We start from the raw sequence: 25,828 nt of genomic DNA, 5'->3' as shown, positions 1-25,828 counted from the left end.
TCTGTACGTTCAGAAGTAATTTGAGTATGAAAGTTTTTTTTTTTTTTTTGACACTTGATTTGTTCCTAAAAACGTTTGTTATTATGCACATTGCATGCACAAATGTATGCATACGCATTAGGGCTGCATGATAAATCGCATGCAATTACCATCACCTGCTTTCAAATGGAGCGGCATTTACTACACAGAGCCGTAGTTCACTAAAAAGCTGGGCAATATTGCATTCATAAACGCTGACGAATCGCCTGCGATAAAGAATGGGATACTGGCAATTTATCATGCAGCACTAGTACGCATGCTTATTGAATGAGATCTATTGTCGAGTATGTCAATGTATTTTGAATGTGCACTTATTAAAACTTCAGAAATTGCTTGATTATCGATTGACAAGGCATTTAACGCAAACATTTTGGTTAATTGGTCAATCAGGCATGGTTATCAATGTTTCTTAAAGCTGCAATCCATAACTTTTTTTGTTAAAAAGAAACAATCAGTTGATATTTCGGATTTTTTCTGTGGAAAATATCACATGTGAAGGTACATTAAGTAACCTGCAGTTTAATAGTTTTACACAGAGATGGTGAAAGCAGATTGCTGCTTTAACATGTTGACATTTAATTAAAATATTTAATGCAATACATTTTTATATGCAATTATTAATATTATATATATATATACTAAAATAGATTTTAAGTGACATGTATGATAATTCATTTCTTTCCTGTTTTTTGTGTGTTTTAGACCCACGTGTGAAGGATTATCTTCTTATGGAGAGTCCAGTCAATATGAGTGCTATTTTACTAGGTTATCTTTTCTTTGTATTGTATGCCGGCCCTAAGTTTATGGCCAACCGCAAACCCTTCCAATTAAAAGAAGCTATGATCGTCTACAACCTGTCTCTGGTTGCCTTGTCTGTATATATCGTATATGAGGTAAGAGCGAGGAGATATTGGCCCAGCCACTGATCAAATATGCATATTTCAAATAAATTAATACAAATTGTCTTTATTTGCTCTAGTTTTTGATGTCAGGGTGGCTCACAGGATACACGTGGAGATGTGACCCATGTGATTATTCTGACAGCCCTCAGGGACTCCGAGTAAGATGTCGTTTTAAATATTGACTTAAACATGTTCAAATAATTGATAACAAAGATGATGATTTGAATATCCAAATTGTCTGTGTTAACAATTGCTTTTTTCCCAGATGGCTAGAGTCGCCTGGTTATTCCTCTTCTCAAAGTTCATTGAGCTTATGGACACGGTAAGATTTGAATACGCTACTCCAGAATTGCAAATTTTGAACTAGATTGAAATGAATGGGTTATGAATGCGGTGATGAATGTTGCTGTCGTGTTTGCTCAGGTGTTTTTTGTGCTGCGCAAGAAGGACGGTCAGATCACCTTTCTACACATCTTCCATCATTCCTTCATGCCCTGGACGTGGTGGTGGGGTGTGAGCTATGCTCCAGGTCAGTCGATTTGCATGTGTTACAAACAGTAGATGTTTACCTGGTTGATGTAACTTGTTTAACTTTAAAAGCTTATTTGATTGTCATTAACAAATGTACACTAACTTCCAAATGGTGTCAAAAATGAATAACACTCATTTGACCACGTTTCTTCATAAGCCAGGACATATTGCATGTCTTGTAAATAAAAGTCAGCATAATGCCATTGGAGGGAGAGTCATGTATATTATCATGAATTATGTGTCTGTGGTTTTTCTTGGTTCAGAGTTATTAAATGCACCGTCATAACACACTTGCTCTGTTTTAAATGTGTCTTTAAGGTGGAATGGGCTCTTTTCATGCCATGATCAACTCTTGCGTCCATGTGATTATGTATTTCTACTATGGCCTTTCTGCCGCTGGACCTCGATTCCAGAAATTCCTCTGGTGGAAGAAATACATGACTGCAATCCAGCTGGTATGTTTGTTTGAATGGCAAAATTGCATTATACATGCATAGTGGTGTCTCTAAAGGAATAGTGAACCCAAAAATAAAGGTTGTCAGTATGTGCTAAACCTTGACAGTTGGCCGTTTCTAGTTCTGTCAGTCTCCAAAAGGACAAAAACACTATAAAAGCAGCCATTATAGTAAACTATAACACGTGACAATATTTTAAAGCTTTTAAATTATTCATTGATAATCTTCCCCCCTCGAAAAAACTGGTTAATTGAGTCCCATTCTCATGAACAAATGTTAACAAATTTATGAATCACCTTATTTGATTCACAAAAATTTACTAAATTATTAATTTACAAATCAATCTACCTTAATGGATCCAACAGTATTAAGTTCAGTTAACTTTGAACAAGACCAAAGTGGGATGAAAGTCTCTTTAGGGAAGTCACTCGGCAGCCATGTTTGCAACGTCTCCGGCCAGTAATTTTAGTTGTGCAAGACTGAAAGTCTATCTACTTGAATAGGAAAAGACTGATATCTGTAATGTTGCGTGCTAAAATTAAACAACATATTTCTAACCAAACAATTAAACTTTACATTAACTCTATCACAACTTTTGTTTCTTAAAGCCCCTAGGGGTGCGACGGATCACAATCTCAAGGTTCGGATCACATTACGGTTTTTGAGGCACGGATCTGGGCCCGGTTCCCCAAAACGTTCTTATCGCTAAGTAGTTCTTAACCTATTCCTTAACCTCTCTCTTAACTCTATGGCACGATTCCCAAAACGTTCGTACGCTAAGTATATCTTCTGTAAGTCACACTTTCGTAAGGTTGGTCTGGACCATTCGTAAGCTCTCTCTTAGCTTTGTTTGAGTGCAAAACGCTATCGCCGCAGTCTTTAGAAATCAGCGCAGCGCAGTACAAGTCAAACTATGGTATGCTGACAATGATTTTATGTTATGGACATTTTTAAGACTTAAAATAAAATATGTTTGCAATGGATACAGGACTATTTATGCAGTTGACTTTATTTGGTCTCAGAACTAATGAATCAAAGACGGCGCCGGTGTTTGTTCCTCTTTGAAGTCTGTTCCCTCTATGTTTATAGCGTTTACATTTATAATTTATTTAGAAAGATTAAAGATTTCAATTGGTTATACTAAAAAGCATTAATATCATGTATTCTATTATACAATTTATTAAATATTTCATATTTGACAGTTTTATGTCTTTTAACATATAGCCTATCTTTTTCTTTTTTCTTTTTTTTCTACTGTTTGTTTTAAAACTGTTATGTTTCCAAACATAATAAATATATATATATTATACATATAATATGATTCATACTGTAAAAATAATTGACTTACAATCAAGAACAGTCAAGATACATTACATAAATGCACACATATACATCTCAGTAGCCATTAAAACTTTCAATGTATATAAAGAATAAACGTATAATGTGATAAAAATGCTATACACTCAAGGGAAACATAGGGGAAACAGACTTCCACACAACACCGGCCGCGTAACTGTTTAGTCCATGCCAATTTATTTATTCGTCAACCCTTAAACCTTTTGACATTTTGCCTGACGTGGCTAAATAAAAAAATCGCCTTCCAAGACAACTCATTATGGAGCTGCTAGATCTTCTCAGACCATATTCTCTATCTAACTAGGTTGCTTTTTATTGAAAACATTAATAAAATACTGAATACAGAAATACTGCAGCTGCTTGCCAATCAATTCTGATTGTTAAGTACCTTAACATTCGTATAAAAGTGTATTACATATTTTTTTAAATAAATAGCGAGGGATACCCGGTTCGTCTACCCATATTACTGACAATTTGATCATTTAATTAATAGTCTATATTTTACGGATAAATTAAACTATGTTAAAATAAATGTGACTGGAATAATTTGAGTTATGTTCCATTTGTATATAACGTGTTGTCTGTCTTAACGTCGTAATGCACCTTCATGTGAAGTGGAAAATCGATCCCTGAGTGATCAATCGCAAATAATTCAGCACCTTCACACGCCATTGTACGTCGACCTTAGAGGCAGCGTGTTAAGAAGCTTCCTAAGAGATACTTCGGGGAACACACTTAGGAACATCAACAACTTTGGTAAGATATATCTTTTTGAGTCTTCTCAGCACGCTAAGAGTGAACGTTATCGGGGAACCGGGCCCAGATAATTTTTCGGATCAGCAAAAAAAGGATGGGAAAAATCTAATAACAAATCAAAAAATTACAAACATTTTTAAAAAAAGTTGCATATTAAGTAAGGTCTAAATTTATCATTAGGTCCAGAAATCGAATAATGTTATAATAACACTGTTATTATCAATTAAATATATATTTTTTTTGAGTTTAAGAAGTGATTTTCTTTTTGTCATGGGTTGTTTGATTAACATTAATGACACAGACTTAAGTAGGTTAATTGAGGTTACTGTCTCTTTAAGACTGGTATCTGCTTCTAATTTATACACTTAAGACATAAACAAATGTTTTTATTAGAAAAAGAATACTGTGGAGATCATTTTGTTTGTATGTGCCCTGTCAAGAACAGAAAGATTTTATGATCGCTTGCTTTTTGAAACGCGTCTCTCCGTGTGTGCACTTTTGAGTAAATTCCAAACGGCGCAGCATAAACAGTCGTCCCACAGAAAAACGTTACGTTGTTTTTCATTGCCCTATTAGCCAAATGTTTTTTTAGTACACTACAGGATGAGATACAGTGACGCAACTCTCTAAAGTTTACACATCAAGAGTTCTGAATCTGCTGATCTTTAAAGGATGATCACATCTGACTGTAGCTGGACCGGACACATTCAACCGCACGTGCGTTTGTGCATAAAGTAAACTGCTCACTTTAGTGCCTTTTGGCGGATAAAAGGTTTAAAAACACTTGAATGTTAACATTTGCAAACCTTTGAAACACGTGCAAATTATAAACTTTCCCTATTTAAATCTGCATATTAATCCGCAAATCACATGCGAGCCGAACCGTGGGTCAATTGCGATCTGTTGCAGCACTAAGCCCCCCAACCGAAAAAATGCACTTTTAAATGTGTTTCTAGCAGAAAATTAGTCACCAGTGTGTGTGCAGAAACATCCTCTTATTATACAAATCCATCTTTTCTTCTTTGTATCTCCTTTAAACCGCAACTGTCAAACAAAACCGGCTGTTGGGCATCCCCTATCAATGTGATGTCACAGACTCAGCCTTATGAGAGCGTAGTTCAACCCTTTTTCAAGCTCCTTGCTTGACTGTATAGAGCCCCTCCCCAGATAATCATTAGTGTTTATCGATTGGTTCTTTTAAATGTAAGGCTTATTTTTTGTCGCCAACGCAGCCACATTGAGCGTTCACATCAGCGCACCTCTATGAGTCAAATTGAAATCAGGCTGTGAGTTTTGACTTTAAAAACATACTATACCCGGGCTTTACTGTGAGTAAATATTTCCAGAATTGTCATGTTTGCGTGCACTATTCCTTTAACCCTTTAACTGCCAGCTCAACCAAACGGTTGAGCACATTTTGAGTCCCTATATTTTATTGAGAGGAGTACCTAACTTAACTCAAGCTGATTGAGCCATCTCTACTATTTGTGTAAGATATGTTTTGCCAAAAAAATCCACTAGATATCAATGTATCAATCAACAGCACTTGTCACAACACATCTTGTTATGTGGATTTTAGAAATTAAAAAATCACTTCTGTTATATGAACTGTTCTTGTTGAAATTTTGCAAGGAAACCATATTTTTTTGACATATTACACTGTAAGAGCCCTAACTTTACAAAATTATGTTACTTGGTGCCATGAAAAAACTTTCATGTGTTTTGAATAATTTTTCAAAAACATGCTCAACCAAACGGTTGATTTGTCACTTAATGGTAAAAGTAGAAAAGCTAGGGTAATGTTTTCAGATCATCCAATTCTGCAGTCAGAGTGTACTATTTGCTATGAAATATAAATTTCTGATCATTCACAGCTATGAATATGACACAGCTATTGTTATTTCTTATTTAATATATTGAGATCATTTCTTAAGTATGTATTTTTGCCACTTCTGGATATTTTTTTGAAATAACTATAATGAATTCATATAATTAATGTATGGAAATCATAATTACTCATTAATTAATCAATAATTACTTCTTAAATTATGTTTTAAATTGTTTGAAGGATTGTCTGCAATGTTGGCTTACTCTACACAGCATTGCTGGTTTACAAATAAATGTTAAAGGGGCCATGTCACAAGACTTTTTTAAGATGTCAAATAAATTTTTGGTGTCCCCAGAGCACATATGTGATGTTTTAGCTCAAAATATCATATAAATAATTTATTATAGCATGTTAAAATTGCCACTTTGCAGGTGTGAGCAAAAATGTGCAGTTTTGGGTGTGTCCTTTAAAATGCAAATGAGCGGATGAAGTGCAAACACCGATCACAATGATGGTGGTTTGTTGAAATTGAAACTTAGTTGTGCTGTGAATTATTTTCTCTGTCTCTCCCTCTCTGGATTAAAACACTGGAAATGGCAGTGCTGTGGTTGGAAAGTGCAAATTAAGGGGTGGTATTATTATAATAAGGGCTCCTTCTGACATCACAAGGGGAGCCACATTTCAATTACCTGTTTTTTCACATGCTTACAGAGAATGGTTTACCAAAACTAAGTTACTGGGTTGATCTTTCTCACATTTGCTAGGTTGATAGAAGCACTGGGGACCCAATCATAGCACTTAAACATGGAAAATCTCAGATTTTCATGCCGTGACCCCTTTAATTTATCTAAAAAAAGACAAAAAAAATTATTTTGCACTACCAAACTTGACAGTGTGTTTCTTAAATCATAAAATACTAATATGCCATTGTATTACTATCTTTGGCCTTCTTTTATTTTAGGTTTTAAATGCAGAATATCCTTATTTTTGTTAATTTTGGTCATTTTTATTGCAAAAAACATGAAAACATGTCATGTCCTGCGTTAAAATAAAAACCTGAAATATTTTAATATGTTATACTTCAATAAATAAAGAAGATTTAATATACAAAACCATTTTATTTGGATTATGTTTGTAAAAAATTAGTATTATAGTTCATATTTTCTAATTTCCATAGAATGTGTTTGAGTTCCTTTAAGTGACATATCAACCGTTTGGTAGAGGCCGATTTTTAAAAAATTATGGGATGTGTTGAAAAAAAATACATTGATTGTGTTAAGTGGTGACATAAGGAGATAAGAAATGCAAACAAAAAATTTTTCAAATGCCTTTTTCTTGGTGTGGCAGTTAAAGGGTTAAAGACGCCACAATAGCATAATCTCTGTAAAGACACGTAATACGATCAGACCTTTTTCCTTTCTAGATTCAGTTTGTGCTGGTGTCGCTTCATGCAACACAGTGGTACTTTATGGAGAGCTGCGACTACCAGGTGCCTCTGTTCCTCCACCTCATCTGGATGTACGGCACCTTCTTCTTCATACTCTTCTCTAACTTCTGGTACCAGGCGTACGTCAAGGGCAAGAGGCTACCAAAGGACACCCAGCAGCTCGCCCAAAACGGCAAGGCCAACGGAAGCACCTCTAGGTCCAACGGTGTCTCGAACGGCCACAGCGCGCACGAAAACGGCATTAGAAATGGAAAGAAACACCATGAGAATGGAAACGTTCGCAATGGCAAGATAAAGAAAGCTTGAGATCTCAGCAGGAGAAGACCCAAAATGGATGACCTGCACTTTGCACCATAGAGTCCAAAGAGTGTTTTGGGACTTTTCGTTTTCTAATATTGTTTTTTTTATGTTTTAATTTGTACGTCAAAGTACATGGGGAGATGAATGAGTTTGACCCCTTGTCTGTATATTGTTTTGTTAAGTTAATCTAAAAGAGAATAATTATTGAGCAAAATGTATGAAGAGAAGAGGAAGAGGGGCGACCGGATGCATCCTCGGCTGATGTTGCTCATGTTATTTATCCACACGCACACGATTGTGTCTTTCATACTCTCCTTCAATAGCAGACCCTGTACAGTCAACATCAGCAAACTTGAATTACACCTGTAAATAGTTTTACCTTATTCACTAATGGGATTGATACAGCAAAACATTGTTAGTACTTAAAAAAAATGTTAAAAGAAGTATAAACAAAAAATAAATTCCATTTTAAAATACAGTTATCTGTTTATTTTAAGCAAGTTATGCTATCCGATGGCATAGGATAATTCAATATTTCAATCTCGAACAACTTTGAAGGAAGTAATGTGACCTACAATTCCTGCTGTCATGTTATTTGTTACCTCCAAATAAATGGCTGACATATTAAAATACTTTTTTTTATAACATGTTGAATTATTTACAAGTATGAAGCAAGAATACTGGTTAGTCATTCACAGATGCCATTCGGAAAAGTGTGCGTCACATTCTTTCCTAATCTGACATCTCAAATATGTTCAATGTGTCGGATGTAAACAATAAGTCTATTCTCTTTTGGAAAATGCAACATCGCAATCATCCTACGCTGCACAAGGCCAAAGAAAGTTCAATAAGATTAAGAAGGAAGCGAACGAATTTGAGATCACAGTGCGCCACAGTTTGTGTGTAATCTGCGCTCCTGTTTATCCAAGCGTCTCCTTTGTTTGACTGAATTCCTAGCGCTTTTTTCCCAGCAGGTGTGCGTCAATATAGAGCAGAGGTCAGACCACACCTTGGAGTTAGTAGAATAGGGTGAGACATGGGATTTGTATAGCGATTTAGGAGGAACACGCCTGTATCAGGAAGCAGAACAGAGAATCGCTGTGGCTACAGTTTCAACTAAACTAAACTAATTTGCTCTTTAATATCAAGCCGTTGTAATGAAAGTCACTCACTCGACACTCATTTTGGTCCTCGTTTTTCAATAATGTTCAATAACTATTTTTTGACCAAGCAGAGGTCTATGAAAAGAGTCTAGACTACAGAAGATACTAGATAGCTACTTTAATTTTTCACAGATGCTCTGATTGTTATTTTTTTAAAGCCATTTGATCTCGTAACCCCAGACCCTTTCACAGTGAGCAGTAAGTATTGTATCTACTAAACACTACTTGGTTCTCCATTCACTGAACTCAAAGGTTATGCTTATGAGGTTGAGTATTGGCACATATGACAGTGGCTGGTCCGTGCAGGATCTTTATGATGTATCCTCAAGAATATAGAAGATGAGCTCCAGCTGACAGGCAGCGAGACCTTGGTAGTGAGAGTTACTCCGTACCACGCTGGTTAATGATTGGTTAAGACAGTCTTGGTATGGTGCTGGTAGGCGCTGCCCATTGCTGCCTGCCAAAAACTCCATCTGATAAGAGAAGAATGTACAATTTTATTGTGCAGTGATTCATGTTGGCACTGCACTAAATGAATTTTTCAGTCTTTATTTAAAGCTGTACTCTGGCCAAATATTAAAATTTCCTTATGATTTACACACCCTCAAGCAATGGAGACACTTTTTCAGATTGTCAGACCTTTCAGATGAACACATTTGGAGTTATTTTAATAAATGTCCTTGCTTTTCCAAGCTTATAATGGGAGAAAACTGGGATCAGGGAACAACATCTGACTTTAAACCCCAAAAAGTGCATTCATCCTTCACAGAGGTAATTCACATGGCTCCAATGGGTTAATAAATGTCTTTTGCAGGTAATTGATGCGATATTGTCAGAGACATATCCATATTTTAAATTTCTTTTTGAGTAAATCAGAGAGTAATTTTGATATTTGGCTGGAGTATCGCTTTAAAGGGATAGTTCGGCCAAAAATGATATTAAACCCATGATTTACTAACCCCTAAGCTGTCTGAGTTGCATATGTCCATCGTTTTTCAGACAAACACATTTTCAGATATTATATAAAATGTTTTAGATCTTTCAGTTGATTAAATGTAATGTTACGGGGTCCACCCATAGTCCACGACCTTCAAGTCCAAAAAAAGTGCGCCCATCCTTCACAAATTAAATCCAAAAGGCTCCAGGATGATAAACAAAGGTCTTCTGAGGGTAATCCGCGCGGTGTTGTTGTAGAAATATCCATATTTAAAACTTTATTAACGAAAATAAATACCTTCCGGTAGCGCCGCCATCTTAGTCGCGTCCGCATTCAGGATGAGAGCTTACGCAGCCTACGGAGGTTACTCTGCTGCTGCTCTGTGCCCCCGCCCTTCGAATTTGTCATACGTCACTAAGAAAAGTGCGTACACTACGCTAATAGTCTCTCCTGAATACAGAGGAGTCTAAGATGGCGGCGCTACTGGAAGGTATTTATTTTCGGTAATAAAGTTTTAAATATGGATATTTCTACAACAACACCGCGCGGATTACCCTCAGAAGACCTTTGTTTATCATCCTGGAGCCGTTTGGATTTATTTTGTGAAGGATGGACGCACTTTTTTGGACTTGAAGGTCATGGACTATGGGTGGACCCCGTATCATTACATTTAATCAACTGAAAGATCTAAAACATTTTATAAAATATCCGAAAATAGGGTGACCATACGTGCCATTCTTCCCGGGCGCATCCCGTCCAGGATTTCGGTGCGTCTTCCGGAAGTCGTATTTGTTGACCGCATACGCCATTCAGTTAAAAACATAAGATATACAATCGTAGTTTCATTCTTACCTTAAAATGTAACGGTTGCTTTTCTGTTATAATAATAATAATCCTCTATGGCGTATGCGGTCAACAAATACGACTTCCGAAACACGAACACAAAATCCTGGACGGGATGCGTCCGGGAAGAATGGCACGTATGGTCACCCTATCCGAAAATGTGTTTGTCTGAAAAACGATGGACATATGCAACTTGGACAGCTTGGGGGTGAGTAAATCATGGGTTTAATATCATTTTTGGCCGAACTATCCCTTTAAAGGGACACTCCACTTTTTTAAAAAAAATTTGAGTTTTACCATTTTGGAATCCATTCAGCTGATCTCCAGGTCTGGCGGTACTACTTTTAGCATAGCTTAGCATAATGCATTGAATCTGATTAGACCATTAGCATCGCGCTCAAAGAACTTTGCTGCCGTACTATGGGGCCAGCAGGCACAATGATATTATGCAGCACCCGAAAATAGTCCTCAGCTAGCTAACTTTCAATACCTGGGACTATTTTCGGGCACTGCATAATATCATTGCGCTTTTGTACTAAGACTAATGGAAAATTAAAAGTTGCGATTTTTGCAATATGGCTAGGAACTATACTCTCATTCCGACGTAATAATCAAGAACTTTGCTGCTGTACTATTTGCACCCATGGTACGGCAGCAAAGTTCTTGATTATTACGTCGGAATGAGAGTATAGTTCCTAGCCATATTGCAAAAATCGCAACTTTTAATTTTCCATCGGTCTTAGTACACAATGTAACTTCAGAAGAGTCAAGTTTTAAATAGGAAAAATATCCAAACTCTTTGGTCATTTGTTTTAGCGCGATGCTAATGGTCTAATCAGATTCAATGGATTATGCTAAGCTATGATACAAGTCGTACCGCCAGACCAGGAGATCGGCTGAATGGATTCCAAAACTGTAAAACTTGGATGTTTAACTCTAGGTGACTCTTATTTCCAAAAAAGTTGTCTACTTCTGTTATTTGTTGATAACAATAACATACAAATCTAAACGAAAGATAGACGTCTTTGTTTGTGGCACCACCGTCTCACCTTTTGCCCATCCAGGATAACTCTCAGTGCCAGTTTGGTCATGCCATCCTCTTTAAGCAAGCAGAGAGACTGGCACAGAGCAAGGCAGAAGGCCCGTGCAAGACGTTCAGTTAGCCGGTTATGACTGCTGTGATTATTAAGACCGTTTGGATACTGGTCTTTCTGCAAGTAAAACACCTGTGAAGTTAAAAAGTAATGGTTGTGTTATAGACGGGTTAGGCATATTGTCAAATGCTTCATTGACAGGGAGTTATCCCAAAAAGAAATATGATCACACTGACTAAGACGCCTACGGGGCGATGCTATGCGGCTCTCCTGATTTTGCCAAGTGGTTGATGTCCTCAGGGCAACATTATGTTGACCCTGGGACAACATTTCAATCAACCAATCAGATTTCAGAAATAAGTTTACAGTTTGTTTTAAGTTTAAGCTTACAACCAGGATTAGCTGCTTCTAGACCATTGTTTTTCACTTATCATGTCCCTCAGATTTTAGGGTTGGGTTTAGGTTTTATTTTGAAAAATGTTGTCCTTGGGTCAACACAATATGTTGCCCCGAGGACTTCTCTCACTTGGCAAAATCAGTTCGAGCGATGCTATGCGGTTGCTTACATCTCCAAGTGTAAAAATTCAGAAATGTAATGTTCACCACTTCCTAAAAAACTACATTTTGGGATGTCCTGCACATGCTGGTCAATAGACTGAATGAATGAGGAGTATGATAATAATAATACAAATCCTCACTTATAGGACAAATATGGAGTTTGAACACTAACATGACACTATATAAGATATTTGATGCATGAACCTGTTTACCTCTGTCCAGCGAATGACCTTCCCATTGGCTTTGTATTCTAAACGCTGATGGGTCTTGATGTTTGCAAGTGACTCCATAGATTTCCCATCAATGGGGCTGATGATGCTGAGATATAAGACAGAAGGAGAATACCGGTAGACTAGCAAATATTAAAACAAATCTATGTTATTAATTCAATATTTATTTATTCACATGTATGCATTTGCCAGACACTTCAAGTCATATATTTCCTTGCTTGGAATCGAACCCATTACCTTTGAGTTGTTTACGCAATGCTCTACCAATTGAGCTACCGCAATAATATTTACTGACACTGACCCTTTATTAAAACGTGGCTCTTCATCTTGCCACTTAATGTGCACGTATTCCTGCCTCTCTGCTGGGTGGAGTTTTCCACAGGTGATGGCGAAATCTTTCATGTCTCGCAATGATCGTCGTAATTCAGCCATGGTCTCCATGGTTACCTGCACCATCAAACCATCTGTAAAGAGCAGATGTATTTTGCCTCCATGTATCTGCACACAAACTCTCAGACAGGAGAAGTATTAACATTCGGTCACATGAAATAGCATAAACATTACTTAAGGTTTAGTGAGACACATAAAATTAACAATTTGGTGACCTTCCACAATGCTGGACTTGCCCATGTACCCTGAGGAAGCTTTCAGCGCTCCACTGAACACAAAGAAACACGAGCCGGTGACTGAAAGATAAACACAGATTTAGATTTAGTCAGAATTACACAAGAGAATTTGAGGTACGCAAACTTAAAACACTTTCAGAGTTGTGTCACGATAGCGCCCTCTACTGATCTTTGAGGAAAATACACTAATTGATTTTCATATTTGTGTGTACGGTACTTACAGTGGCTTCAATGTATACTTATCAGTGTGTGTTCCCTGGAAATCAAACCTTTGCGTTGCTAACATGATGCTCTACCGAGCTGTGCGTGTGGACTCTGACCTCTACGAGGTTGACTGTGAATGCTGATGGCCTGTGTCTGATACTGTCCATCTGCCGTCTGCACGCAAATCAGATGAGAGTCAGCCTGTTCATTAAAACAGGCGCCCAGGGCCAGGACTCTCTCATTCGACTTATTCAGAGCTTTCAGGAGCTACAACACCAACAGAAAGCATTACACATTACTCTTAAGGATTTACAGCACTAATAAAAATTAACAAAACATACTATGGTATTACCGTGTTTTTGTACATACATGGAAATCATTTGGTATTCTTGAAGTACTGCTTTAACTGCAATGTTAAACTAAGCTAAATGAGAACAATAAAAATGTGTCTATAAGTAGCAGGGGTATATGTGTGTATATTTTTGGTACAGACGGTTTCATTGGACGCACGTGTGGTGATGCAATACGCGTCTGGTGGTCCGACCTTTACTTCCGGTTTCAGGGTTTTTTTTAATGGTCTGACTAGTTGCTAAACTGAACTCTTGAACAAATACCTTGCTTTGTATAATGTTTCTTAGGTAATCTACGTGTTGTTTATTTAGCTTGTTATATAAATAAACTATGTTTGTAGTACTTTGTTTTTATTTATTCTTAGAAGAGTTTACCAGAATATACGTGTTGACCACAAATGCCAATTGTTTATGTTGTTACTGCTGAAACCGTCTATATGAGTCAAAATTATGCCAAAAACTCATTAGGATATAAAGTTAAGATCATGTTCCATAAAGATATTTTGTCAATCCCTACCATAAATATATGAAAAAATGTATTTATCATTAGTAATATGTGTTGCTAAGGACTTAATTTTGACAACTTTAAAGCGGATTTTCTCAATATTGTGATTTTCGGTTCAATCAGATTCCAGATTTCAAATAGTATCTCTGCCAAATATAGTCCTATCCTAACAAACCCTACATCAATTTTTATTCAGCTTCCATGTGATGTATAAATCTCACAAACTTCAAACAATTGTCCCTATGAGTGGTTTTGTGGTCCAGGGTCACAAATATTAAATACCATAAAACCATCATTTTACAATGGTAATACCGCAATCCTTATATGCAAGGGAGATCAACCTCTATTCAATTTTTTTTATTTTTTTTTAAGATGTGAAATAAATCTTTGGTGTCCCCAGAGTACATATGTGAAGTTTTAGCTCAAAATATCATATAGGTAATTTATAATATCATGTTAAAATTGTTACTTTAAAAGTGTGAGCAAAAATTTGCCATTTGTGGGTGTGTCCTTTAAAATGCAAATGAGATGAAAATGCAAACACAGATCACCATAATGGTGGTTTGTTGAAATTAAAACTGAATTATGCTGTCAATTGTTTTCTCTCTCTCCCTGAACTAAATGGCAGTGATGTAGTGCTTAAGAGGCGGTATTATTATAAAAAGATCCCCTTATGACATCACAAGGGGTTGTTCTTGGTTTTTTTTGTACTGGGTTGTTCTTTTTCACATTTTCTAGGTTAATAGAAGCACCGGGGACCCAATTATAGCACTTAAAGGGATAGTTCGGCCAAAAATGATATTAAACCCATGATTTACTCACCCCCAAGCTGTCCGAGTTGCATATGTCCATCTTTTTCAGACAAATACATTTTCGGATATTTTAGAAAATGTTTTAGATCTTTCAGTAGATTAAATGTAATGTTACGGGGTCCACGACCTTCAAGTCCAAAAAAAGTGCGTCCATCCTTCACAAATTAAATCCAAACGGCTCCAGGATGATAAACAAAGGTCTTCTGAGGGTAATCCGTGCGGTGTTGTTGTAGAAATTTCCATATTTAAAACTTTATTAACGAAAATAAATACCTTCCGGTAGCGCCGCCATCTTAGACTCCTCTGTATTCAGGAGGGAGTATTAGCGTCGTGTACACACTTTTCTTAGTGACGTATGACAAATTCGGAGGGCGGGGACACAGAGCAGCAGCAGAGTAACCTCCGTAGGCTGTGTAAGCGCTCATCCTGAATGCGGATGCGACTAAGATGGCGGCGCTACCGGAAGGTATTTATTTTCGTTAATAAAGTTTTAAATATGGATATTTCTACAACAACACCACGCGGATTACCCTCAGAAGACCTTTGTTTATCATCCTGGAGCCGTTTGGATTTATTTTGTGAAGGATGGACGCACTTTTTTTGGACTTGAAGGTCGTGGACTATGGGTGGACCCCGTAACATTACATTTAATCAACTGAAAGATCTAAAATATTTTCTAAAATATCCGAAATTTTTTTTATCTGAAAGACGATGGACATATGCAACTCGGACAGCTTGGGGGTGAGTAAATCATGGGTTTAATATCATTTTTGGCCGAACTATCCCTTTAAACATGAAAAAAGTAAGATTTTCATGATATGTCCCCTTGAATTTAGTATAGTATATGAATTTATTACATGCATAGTATGAATAATGTCACCTCAGGATGGCGTGTTTTTGGGATTCTTATACAGGTGCTTCTAGCTTCCAGATCAACCACGAGCCCTGGCACTGAAGGCAGCGTGTAGCGGTAAAAACGGAAATCCTGGGAGAGTCCGAACAGAACAAGTAAAAGCCACCAAACAGGAAGTCATTAAACATCTGCAGAAAGGTGTCAAAAAATGTTAGCTCACCACTAAGAGTCTCATGATGCTGTTATTGACAGGCCCGAAGAGAGGCTCTCTGTAGCGCACACTGAACAACGGACACGGGTAGACTGCAAGACGACAACAGACAAACAGAGGTCATTTGTAATCCAATCCAATTCTTTGAGATTATGAATAACATTACAGCTTTCCAGATCATAGACGATAACCCTCCATCCTAATTTACATACAATTCATCCTAAGTAGTATGCAAATTAGGTTTCAATTTTATTCACTGAATTTTAAGCACTTATCTCACATCTGTACTCCGCTCCCAAACGTAGCATCAGTCTCAGAGGAAAGGCTTTGGCCCACGGAGTCTCCGCACGGAGGATGAGAAGTCCAAACAAGAACGGAGGCGCGGGTAAGGGCAGGCCTTCCAAAGACTGGAACGACGGGCGCACGTAAAGAAAGCCGGCATGCTCATTATTACCCAGAAACCCACGGGACACCAAAGAGTGACTTAGATGATTCAGAAGCTTTCCTGCTGCATAGACATAAACAAAGATTTAGATTTATGTTGCACCTCGCACAGGGGTGCATATTGCAGGTGCATGTGTCACCTGTCTGAGCATCCCAGTAGATCTGAATAAAATGGTTGAAGATGTCCGTTGGGAATCGCTTCTCCTCGGGCAAACACTGTAGTAGGATAACCACCTCTGGTTGCCCAACGGCATGCATTCCCTTTGACATAACACACCAGCATCTGCGGTTCACATCTACAGGTGGGCACACACACATAAGTCTTAGTGATCCACAGTGACACGTCACTATATTTTATCGAAAGCACAAAACATTCACACAGACAATTCTTATTCGCATTCAAAGAGCATGTGCGCATGCGCACACACTTGATGATTTTTAAATAAACCAATTAAATAAACCATACCAATTCTGTGTCAAAAAACCAAAACCATAAATCCATCAACTGTGGAGTGAGACAATAGGAACGTACAGCTGACGATCTTCACCACGGCCAGCAAGTTTGCGTTGAGCACAAACACCAGAGGCTCTGCCAGACCTCTCTCCAATTCTTCTAAGAGTGACGACTCGGTTCGCTTCTCCTCCAGAGTATAGTCTGCAAACAAGAGCAAATGCCAAAATTAAGCAGCAAAGTGGATCAGACTCTACATTTACATTCATGCATATGGCGATGCTTTTATCCAAAGCCATTTCGTTAAAATAGGGTGGTCCCACCTGGGTCATGAGTGGCAAATGTCTGTGTTTGGTTGGCAAACGGTGCGTAAACAACACAAACATGCAGTGAATCCAAAGATAGTGGGATAATGTTTTGGGTGTGTGTTGCTTGCCCGTGACTCGCTCCTCCTGCGGTACGCCTCGAGGGGGTCAGGATAATTTGGAAAGAATTGGAAGATTGGAAGACTGATCTGTCTTTCTAAATTTGATAAAACTACTAAAGACTCTTTGGATATATGTTATACTACTCTACAGGTACTCAAGGTTAACATGAGATAAGCAGAAACAGTTGTTACAAATGTTATGCGAGCTGCAAGCCCTATTAGCTAATCAGAGCTAATCTTTCAATTTAACAAGTGGGTATATTCATACCTCCTTTGACCCCTGTTGATGTCAGAATAGGGGGAAGGTCTTTTGGTGGAGTGGGTTTTGCAGAGTTGGCACTTAGACCACTAACTTCATCTCCAGCTTCAAGGTTAGACACATCCTACAGCAGAAACAAAAGTGAGTGAAAGTGAGACATGTTTGTCAAATTAAAGGGATAGTTCACTTAAAAATGAAAATGCTCTTATCATTTCGGATAAGACCTGCAGTGTTGGGGGTAATGCATTACAAGTAACGCGCATTAATTAATAATATTACTTTTCTGTAGTAACGAGTAAAGTAACGCATCACTTTATGAAGGTACAAATAAATATTTGATTTACTTTTTTTAAAGTAATGCGAGTTTCTTTTCAGTTTAATTAATTCAATTTAAAAATAAAAGAATGTACTAAATTAAACTGAACATATTAACGTAGATTTACACACACTGTGCGCCTGAGCGGTAACATCATAAAAAGCACCTGTAAGGCCTGAAAGAGATCAAGCCTCAGCCAAGTAAGCAAAAGTAACTTAAAAGTAACGTAAGCATTACTTAACATGAAAAGTAACTAAGTAACGCAATTAGTTACTTTTTTGGGGAGTAACTTAATATTGTAATGCATTACTTTTAAAAGTAACTTTCCTAACACTGCAAACCTGTAAAATTATTTGTTTCGATGAACATGAAGGAAGATATTTTAAGCAATGTTTGTAATCAAACCATTCATGAGCCCCATTCACTTTCATAGTATTATTTTTACTACTATGGAAGTGAATGGTTGTACTATGGAAGTAAATGGTTCATAATATCTTCCTTCGTGTTCATCATAAAAAAGAAATCTATACAGATTCGTAACAAAATAAGAGTGAGAAAATCCCTTTAAGCAACCAACACTCAATATGTGACCTCTGCATTTAAAGGGATAGTTGACCCAAAAATAAAAATGATTTTTTTTGTTTTCATTTACTCACTTTCATGTTGTTACAAACCGATATACATTTCTTTGTTCTGATGAACACAAATTAAGATATTTTAAGCAATGTTTGTAACCAAACCATTTGTAGATCCCAATTCCTTCCATAGTATTCTTTTTTACTACTATGGAAGTGAATGGGGTTCATAATCGGTTTGGTTACAAACATTCCTTAAAATATCTTCCTTTGTGTTCATCAGAAAAAAGAAATTTATATAGGTTCGTAACAAAGTAAGAGTGAGAAAATGATCACATATTTTTCCTTTTTGGGTGAACTATCCCTTTAAGGAACCAACACTCAAAATGTGACCTCTGAATTTAAAGGGATAGTTCACACGAAAATGAATTTTTTTCTTCCATTTACTCACTCTCATGTTGTTATGAATCTATATACATTTTTTTGTTCTGATAAACACGTATTAAGATATTTTAAGTAATGTTTGTAACTAAACTGATCATAAACCCCATTCACTTCCATAGTAGGAAAAAAGAATACTGTGGAAGTCAGTGGGGCCTCTGATCGGTTCATCAGAACAAAGAAATTTATACAGGTTTGTAACAACATGAGAGGGGGGTATGATTGACATTTTTAGACGTTTAAAGGTGTTTTACCGAATATATTAGGAGGTGAAAGAAGGTTCTACAGAATATTAAAATATATGAAAGAAATTATTCCTTTATTTTTTAAGGGTATAGTATTTACAGAGTCAATGAGTGATCAAAAAGCCATTCCTTCATACCGCCTGAGCAAGTTCAGTCCTCTGTGCGTTGGTCACACTCCTAAGTGTAGGGGTGCTGTCTGCACTTTTACTTTCAGGCCGAGGAAGGAGACTGTCAGCAAACCAAACTTTCTTCTGGTCCTTTCGAAGCGTCCCTTAAAGAATTTATATATTATAAAATTGCAATTAATGTATAAAAACGGCATTGTCTACTATTGTGACTATAGTTTGTATATATAGAATCCTCACAAAACTTACGATTTATCAAAGTTGAATGACAGGTGACACAGACACGCCCATCTTTCCCCCCGAGATGAGTCAATTTAAATTTCAGGTCACAGCACACAACACAAAAAACCTGCAAGTCCAAACAAACCAAAATAACTACATTTAACACAATAATGCAAAAAGAACATGTTTTTAGATGAACATTCAACCCAAAAGGTGCTGTATCAATGAGATTTAAAGGAAAACACCACAGTTTTTCAATATTTTACTATGTTCTTACCTCAACTTAGACAAATTAATACATACCTATCTTTTTTTCAATGCGTGCACTTTTAATCTTTGTACAGCGCCTTGTGAATGTGTTAGCATTTAGCATAGCCCCATTCATTCCTTAGGATCCAAACAGGGAGGAATTTAAAAGCCACCAAACGCTTCCATGTTTTCCCTATTTAAAGACTCTTACATGAGTAACATACACGAGTAAGTATGGTGGTACAAAATAAAACTTTTGTTCGGAGCCACAGGAATAAATGGGGCTAGGCTAAATGCTAACACATTCAAGAAGAGCTGTACAAAGGTTAAAAGTGTCTGCATTGAAAAAATACAGGTATGTATTAATTCATCTAAGTTGAGGTAAGAACATAGTAAAATCTTGAAAAACGGTGGTGTTTACCTTTAAGAGAGCTATGGCACAGTACAAGACTTTTAGCTAATGATGATAAACATTTTGGGGAATAACAAATCCAGTATTACTTTCTGTCTTTGTTGTTTATAAAACTACAGCTTGTTCATTTTGCTATAACTCCAATAACAGAAAGCCACACAGGTTTGGAGGGTGAATAGAAGATACATTTATTTCTTTTTCATTCCATCCCTCTGAATGCAAAAAGGCAATCATCCACATGTCAGTTCTTTTCCAAATAATAATGAATGCAGATCTCACCTTCCCACATGCCCTGCAGTGATGCCGTCTTCTGGTGAAGGAAAATTTGGAGCCACATTTCATGCAAGCTGGTGCCTGACAATCAGGGACCCACTGAGGTGCTGTGGTACCCAGGGAACTGCACCGCTGCACGGGCAAAGCATCAAGAGAACCCTTTCTCCCAGAAAAATCTGTGTTTTTAAGACTAGGCACCACCGATGTCTCCATCTCACTATTTTTGCGCTCCGAGCATGAATCTGCCGTGGGGTCCGAGAGCTCTGCGCTTCCAGTTTGGTGGTCTCCTGCAGCATGCGTGTCCTCCACAGGGGACGCTGAACGTCCCAAAACAGCCTCTGGATGTTCCTGCTCATTCTCCGCCCGTTCTTTCTCTTCAATGACAGAGTCTTCTTTCAGACCAGGCCTCAGTTTACGCTCGTCCAACAGAGACTCGCTGGAGTCCTTTAGGGTGGAGTACCCGAATCGCCTCTCTCCCCACACGGACAGGGTGGCTGTTACTGCTTGCCTCATAGTCTCAGTGGTGGGAGCGCAAAGTCACAAGCTTATTGTTCATATTTCAGCCCCCACTGAGCTTTATGCTACCTTCAAACCAGCACAACATAAACCTGCCAAATGATGAGTCAGATGTTAGTTCCCTATAGCCCAAGATTTGTCATGACTCAACTCTTCTCTTCTTAAAGGAAAACACCACTGTTTTTCAATAGTTTACTATGCTCTTACCTCAACTTAGACAAATTAATACATATCTATCTTTTTTCAATGCGTGCACTTAATCTTTGTAAAGCATGTTGTGAATGTATTAGCATTTAGCCTAGCCCCATTCATTCCTTAGGATCCAAACAGGGATGAATTTATAAGCAACCAAAACTTCCACGTTTTCCCTATTTAAAGACTGTTACATGAGAAGTTACACGAGGAAGTATGGTGGAACAAATGAAAACCTGAAAGTGTTTGGTGGCTTCTAAATTCATCCCTGTTTGGATCCTAAGGAATGAATTGGGCTAGGCTAAATGCTAACACATTCACGACTCGCTGTACAAAGATTAAGTGCATGCATTGAATAAAGATAGGTATGTATTAATTTGTCTAAATTGAGGTAAGAACATAGTAAACTATTGAAAAACAGTGGTGTTTTCCTTAAAAGTGGTAGATACTGAGGACTTTAAAAATGCTGGGTTGTTTTAACCTATAGTTGAGTTAAATGTGGACAAATCTAACCACTAGGTAAAATTAATTTAGGAAATGTCTATATTTGACCCAACCATGGGTAGAAGCACAACCCAGTATTTTACTAGATTTTATGGACTTGTCAGATCAGTGTATATATAAAAGATTGGTAAAACTTTATAATAAGGTTGCATTATTTAGCATTAGTTAATAATGCATTAGCTAACTATAGAAAGGCAATTTGTTGTTACAGCATTTATTTAACATTAGTTAAAACCAATACATGCTTTACTGCAATACAATACAATACAATGCAATACATGTTTACTGGTTGCTTATGTTACTTCAATTACACAATATTTTTATTTAGAAAATGTATAACTTAATGTTAAAATGGTAACACTTTACAATAAGGTTGTATTAGTTAACATTAATAAATGCATCAGCTACTAATGAGACTGCTAGTTTTTAGCATTTATTAATCTTTGTTATTGTCAGTTAATGTTTGTTCATTGTGTAATAACTGATCCTAAGAGTTACAACTTTTGATTTTTAAAATGTATTAGGAAATTAGCAAAGATAAAGAACTGCAGATATATTGTTCATTTTTAGTTTATAATAGTTAATGCATAAACTATGTTAACAAATACACCATTATTGTAAATTATTTTAACAAAAGTTAACAAATGGAGTCTTATAAGTGATATAGATCTAAAAAGATGATATGTGTTTCTATTATAGTGTGTATTAAGTCATCATAAAAACAGCATTTCGTATAACATTTCAAGAGTATCTGTGCCCCCAGCATATATTTAAAGGAAGATTAAAGATATGCTGAGTTGGCTAAAATAAATGCCTCATGTGGTGTGCATAAAGCAGCATAAAGGTGGTGCATTAGACGCAACTATGCAAATACTGATTTGCATTACCTATATGTATATAAAAGATGTAAATTCAGACACAGCAATGCAAAAATACCTGAAATATTGCTCATCATCATCTACATTGCCGAAGGCATCTGGTTGGGAGCCACTGACTGCTTTCGAAGCAACGCGACAAACTACAACGCATCGTGTGTAGCGCTATGAATGTAGACAGCTTGCTCATTCTGACATCGGCATTGTAGTTTGTCGGAGTCACGTCACTGGCTTGCAATGTTTAAACATGCAACATTATACCGGTGTCGTGATTTTAAAAGTTAGTCCAACGGATGAATGATTGCACGCGCGTTTGGTTATTATCTCCGGACAGCACTGCATTGCAGACGAGCCACGCGCAATCTTTATACTCGACAAAATCATCAATACTTTTAACATGATAGCACTTTGTTGCTTTAATACGGCAAAGCTTTTGGTCAGCATCACAGATATGCGTTCATTAGGAGTGATGCGCATCACACGCGGCTGTGGATGCTGGTAACTACAGCAATGCGACACACAGTGTACCATAGACACAGCGCCAACGGTCACATCACGAATTATTATCATATCTGATTAAATAACCCCCCCAAAACTTTCACAGGAATGGCATGTTAATTTACATCTGAATGCCGTGATATAATGATGAAATATAATCAATTAAAGCCATTACCAGGAGCAGCGCATCCTCTCGCCTCCTCAGTGCACGCGCTGATCATCACATGTCTGTGACCGCGCGAGCTTCTGACGAACGCGCACAGCTCGATGCGGGTGCAGGGCATTTAGATTTATAGTATCAAAATGTCCTGCAAAAACTGTTTATGTATTTAGGACTTTGTAAATAAATATATATTTTAGGATAAAAAATAAATAAAATCTGATTTAGTTATTAGCAATAATATAGCATGTTAACAGGATTCTATCAAAAAAGCAGTTAAGAGTTAGTACAGTTATTGTCGCCTATTGTTTTAGTTTTTACTGAAATAAAAATTTAATTTTCATGTTTTTAACTATTAATTTTCTCAACATTTCCAGTTTATATTCATTACTAGCCCATAATTAAACACTTTAAAATATTGTTTTTTACACTAAACCTAAAAATTCATGAACACATCTGTAGCTTGGTTAATATTATAGCGGTGTCTAAAGCATACAGTAGCCAACAGTAAAAATAGAAAACATATTTACTTATGACTAAATATCTGTCATTTTTTATGCCTTTTTTATTTCCATGACTTTTCTCAGCATGAAAACGACACTTTATAAATGATCTGAAACGTGTATTTTTATTACTATTTTACACAGTATTTTGAGTATAAACTTATTTATATTCATACTTAATTTATAACCTTACACAACTTTGATAGTAGGCCTACTGACCACATGATGCTTTTTTCAAAGCATCTGGAATAAACCAGAGCACTATATAGAAAAGGTTGATCAGTTTTATTTTTATTTACTTAACAGGAAAAAATAATTAAGACTAATTAAGCATGGTGGTTGTTAACCATTAAGAATATCATCAACTGTCCATCTTTATGTGTAAGTGCAGGAGAAGGGTCTGGGGCGGATCTGGAACAGCCAATTTATGATATAAAAGTCTCTGGTTTCACTGTATAGTGTTCAAATGATATGTCTGTTACTCTAGTTTAAAAATACTGCAGGGTGTTTGTTCCTGTACAGCATTAAACAAAGGTCCAATAATTAGTTTGCCTCGTTCTTTGATGCTTCGTCGAAGTTCTCTACAAGATCTGCGGATAGAGGATAAAATGACTTAAGACACATCCAAAATTCATATCTTGCAATATAATTAACTCATATTTGAGAAAAAGAACCTCACACCTTGTTTTCAGTGAACCTTTGTTAGTTCTAAATGACTTGTTTGTAATGACATGAGGAATCTTTTAGGTTTATATTAAATTAACTTAATACCTGGGACATCATCATCTTCCTCATCGATATCTTCAGCCTTAGGAGCTTTGTTGTCCAGAACTTGAAAAGTAATGAGAAGACACAGCATCGTAAACATCAGTGTCTAAGGTAATTTCTTAAACTCTTTTGTTTTTCAATATTTTTGGTCACCTTGTCTGGGAAACTGCTCGGCGAGTTTGCGCAGACTCGTGAGACTGTCAGCACCGAGCTGGCTGAGGATTCCTGGTAGCATTTCCGTGAGCTGCTTGGTCTCCGCGTGCCCCGTGATGGCAAACGTATTGGCAGACAGAGACGCCTGCACTTTGGGATTATTGAAGTGAATGACTGTGCCGTCGTCTTTGATCATATTAACCTGTAAGAAAATGACATTGTCAATAACTTAACCTCTGGGTCACATGGATTACTTTTTTGATGGATGGATGCGTTTTTTGAAGCTTCAAAACAATGATCCACATTTCATGTCATTATAAAGCAAGGAAGAGCTGATTGTTACATTAACAACTTGGATGACATTAGGGTGAGTAAATTATCACCAAATGTTTTAGTTTAGGGGTGGTGTTATCCTTAAGAAAGGGCAAGTGAAGTGCTGATCTACCTCTTCAATGCCAGCTATGTTATTGACTGCAAGTTTTTTTAATGAACTCTGAAGTTTCTTATCATCAGCTGTTGCTGTTCTGTGCACCACCTTCTTCTTTCTGCGTGCTGTGCCCTATGGAAAACATATAAAAGCAAGAAAATATCAACAACAAAATTTTGGGGGGATCCACATGACATTTAAATTATTAATGGTCACAATAAAAACGTATAATGTGAATTTAAGGGAAATGTGCACAACGGTATAGTAAATCTTACCTTGCCCCCTATTCGGACCTGGGCCTGAAGTTTGGCCAATTTCTCTTGATTCATATTGATTTCTAAACAAAGATAAGCTTTATTGATGAATTCCGTAAACATTCTTTGACTTTACTAAAAAACGATCATAATCCACGATAGACTATTTACACATTTGAACACATTGTTAACGCACGTTGGTGTTTTAAAAATACAAATAAGTGTCTTTCACATGGGTTTCATCACGTGTGGTGTTGGTGATGGAGGAATAAAGATCCTGACAGCGCATAATCTGAGTCAGTGTGAACGTATCGCTCATAACAACACACGCAGCTCACAATCATATCATAACACAAACACCACACTATCAAACTACACCACACATCACGCTTACTATGTAGATATCGTGTTTCTAGCGTATTTAAAGTCAACAGATAACGGTGTTTGTTACTGACCTGATAAACACAGCTGCTCAGAGAAGCATGCGTTGAATGAACAGGGCGGAAGTGATCAGACCGATTACGTCACGCTGGTTTTGT

General features: G+C 37.0%; 3 protein-coding genes across 6 annotated transcripts in view; 1 reads left to right on the top strand and 2 right to left on the bottom strand.

Annotated features, from left to right (window-relative positions):
* elovl1b (ELOVL fatty acid elongase 1b) overlaps window positions 1-8,092 on the top strand; it is a 34,627-nt gene extending 26,535 nt beyond the window's left edge. For all 3 annotated transcript variants that reach the window (XM_065241661.1, XM_065241660.1, XM_065241659.2), the window contains 6 exons: window positions 742-932; window positions 1,019-1,099; window positions 1,207-1,263; window positions 1,365-1,470; window positions 1,791-1,927; window positions 7,291-8,092. In XM_065241661.1, the coding sequence (XP_065097733.1) occupies window positions 742-932; window positions 1,019-1,099; window positions 1,207-1,263; window positions 1,365-1,470; window positions 1,791-1,927; window positions 7,291-7,620 (902 nt within the window). In that variant the 3' untranslated portion in view covers window positions 7,621-8,092. The remainder of the gene's footprint in view (window positions 1-741; window positions 933-1,018; window positions 1,100-1,206; window positions 1,264-1,364; window positions 1,471-1,790; window positions 1,928-7,290) is intronic.
* A 788-nt stretch (window positions 8,093-8,880) lies between these two features.
* On the bottom strand, window positions 8,881-23,298 carry zfyve9b (zinc finger, FYVE domain containing 9b). Of its 2 annotated transcripts, none has more exons than XM_065241657.1 (16): window positions 23,200-23,298; window positions 20,446-21,047; window positions 19,533-19,632; window positions 19,296-19,429; window positions 17,591-17,705; window positions 16,977-17,099; window positions 16,585-16,740; window positions 16,281-16,508; window positions 16,010-16,092; window positions 15,817-15,921; window positions 13,386-13,536; window positions 13,045-13,125; window positions 12,741-12,903; window positions 12,422-12,527; window positions 11,607-11,783; window positions 8,881-9,250 (listed from the first exon to the last, which is right to left on the bottom strand). In XM_065241657.1, exons 2-16 carry the CDS (start codon window positions 20,950-20,952, stop codon window positions 9,089-9,091), a joined length of 2,391 nt encoding a protein of 796 aa, XP_065097729.1. In that variant the 5' UTR covers window positions 20,953-21,047; window positions 23,200-23,298; the 3' UTR covers window positions 8,881-9,088. The 2 variants fall into 2 exon arrangements, with proteins under 2 accessions (XP_065097729.1, XP_065097730.1); XM_065241658.1 differs by having other exon boundaries at window positions 16,281-16,505.
* Window positions 23,299-23,957: 659 nt separating this feature from the next.
* On the bottom strand, window positions 23,958-25,828 carry btf3l4 (basic transcription factor 3-like 4). Its single transcript, XM_065241656.1, has 6 exons — window positions 25,745-25,828; window positions 25,311-25,372; window positions 25,054-25,167; window positions 24,609-24,810; window positions 24,459-24,518; window positions 23,958-24,277 (listed from the first exon to the last, which is right to left on the bottom strand). Exons 2-6 carry the CDS (start codon window positions 25,362-25,364, stop codon window positions 24,231-24,233), a joined length of 477 nt encoding a protein of 158 aa, XP_065097728.1. The 5' UTR covers window positions 25,365-25,372; window positions 25,745-25,828; the 3' UTR covers window positions 23,958-24,230.

The sequence above is a fragment of the Paramisgurnus dabryanus genome, chromosome 14 (genome assembly GCF_030506205.2).
Source record: "Paramisgurnus dabryanus chromosome 14, PD_genome_1.1, whole genome shotgun sequence".
In the NCBI taxonomy this organism is placed as follows: Eukaryota; Metazoa; Chordata; class Actinopteri; order Cypriniformes; family Cobitidae; genus Paramisgurnus; species Paramisgurnus dabryanus.
This window is presented reverse-complemented; position numbering and strand designations above follow the sequence as displayed.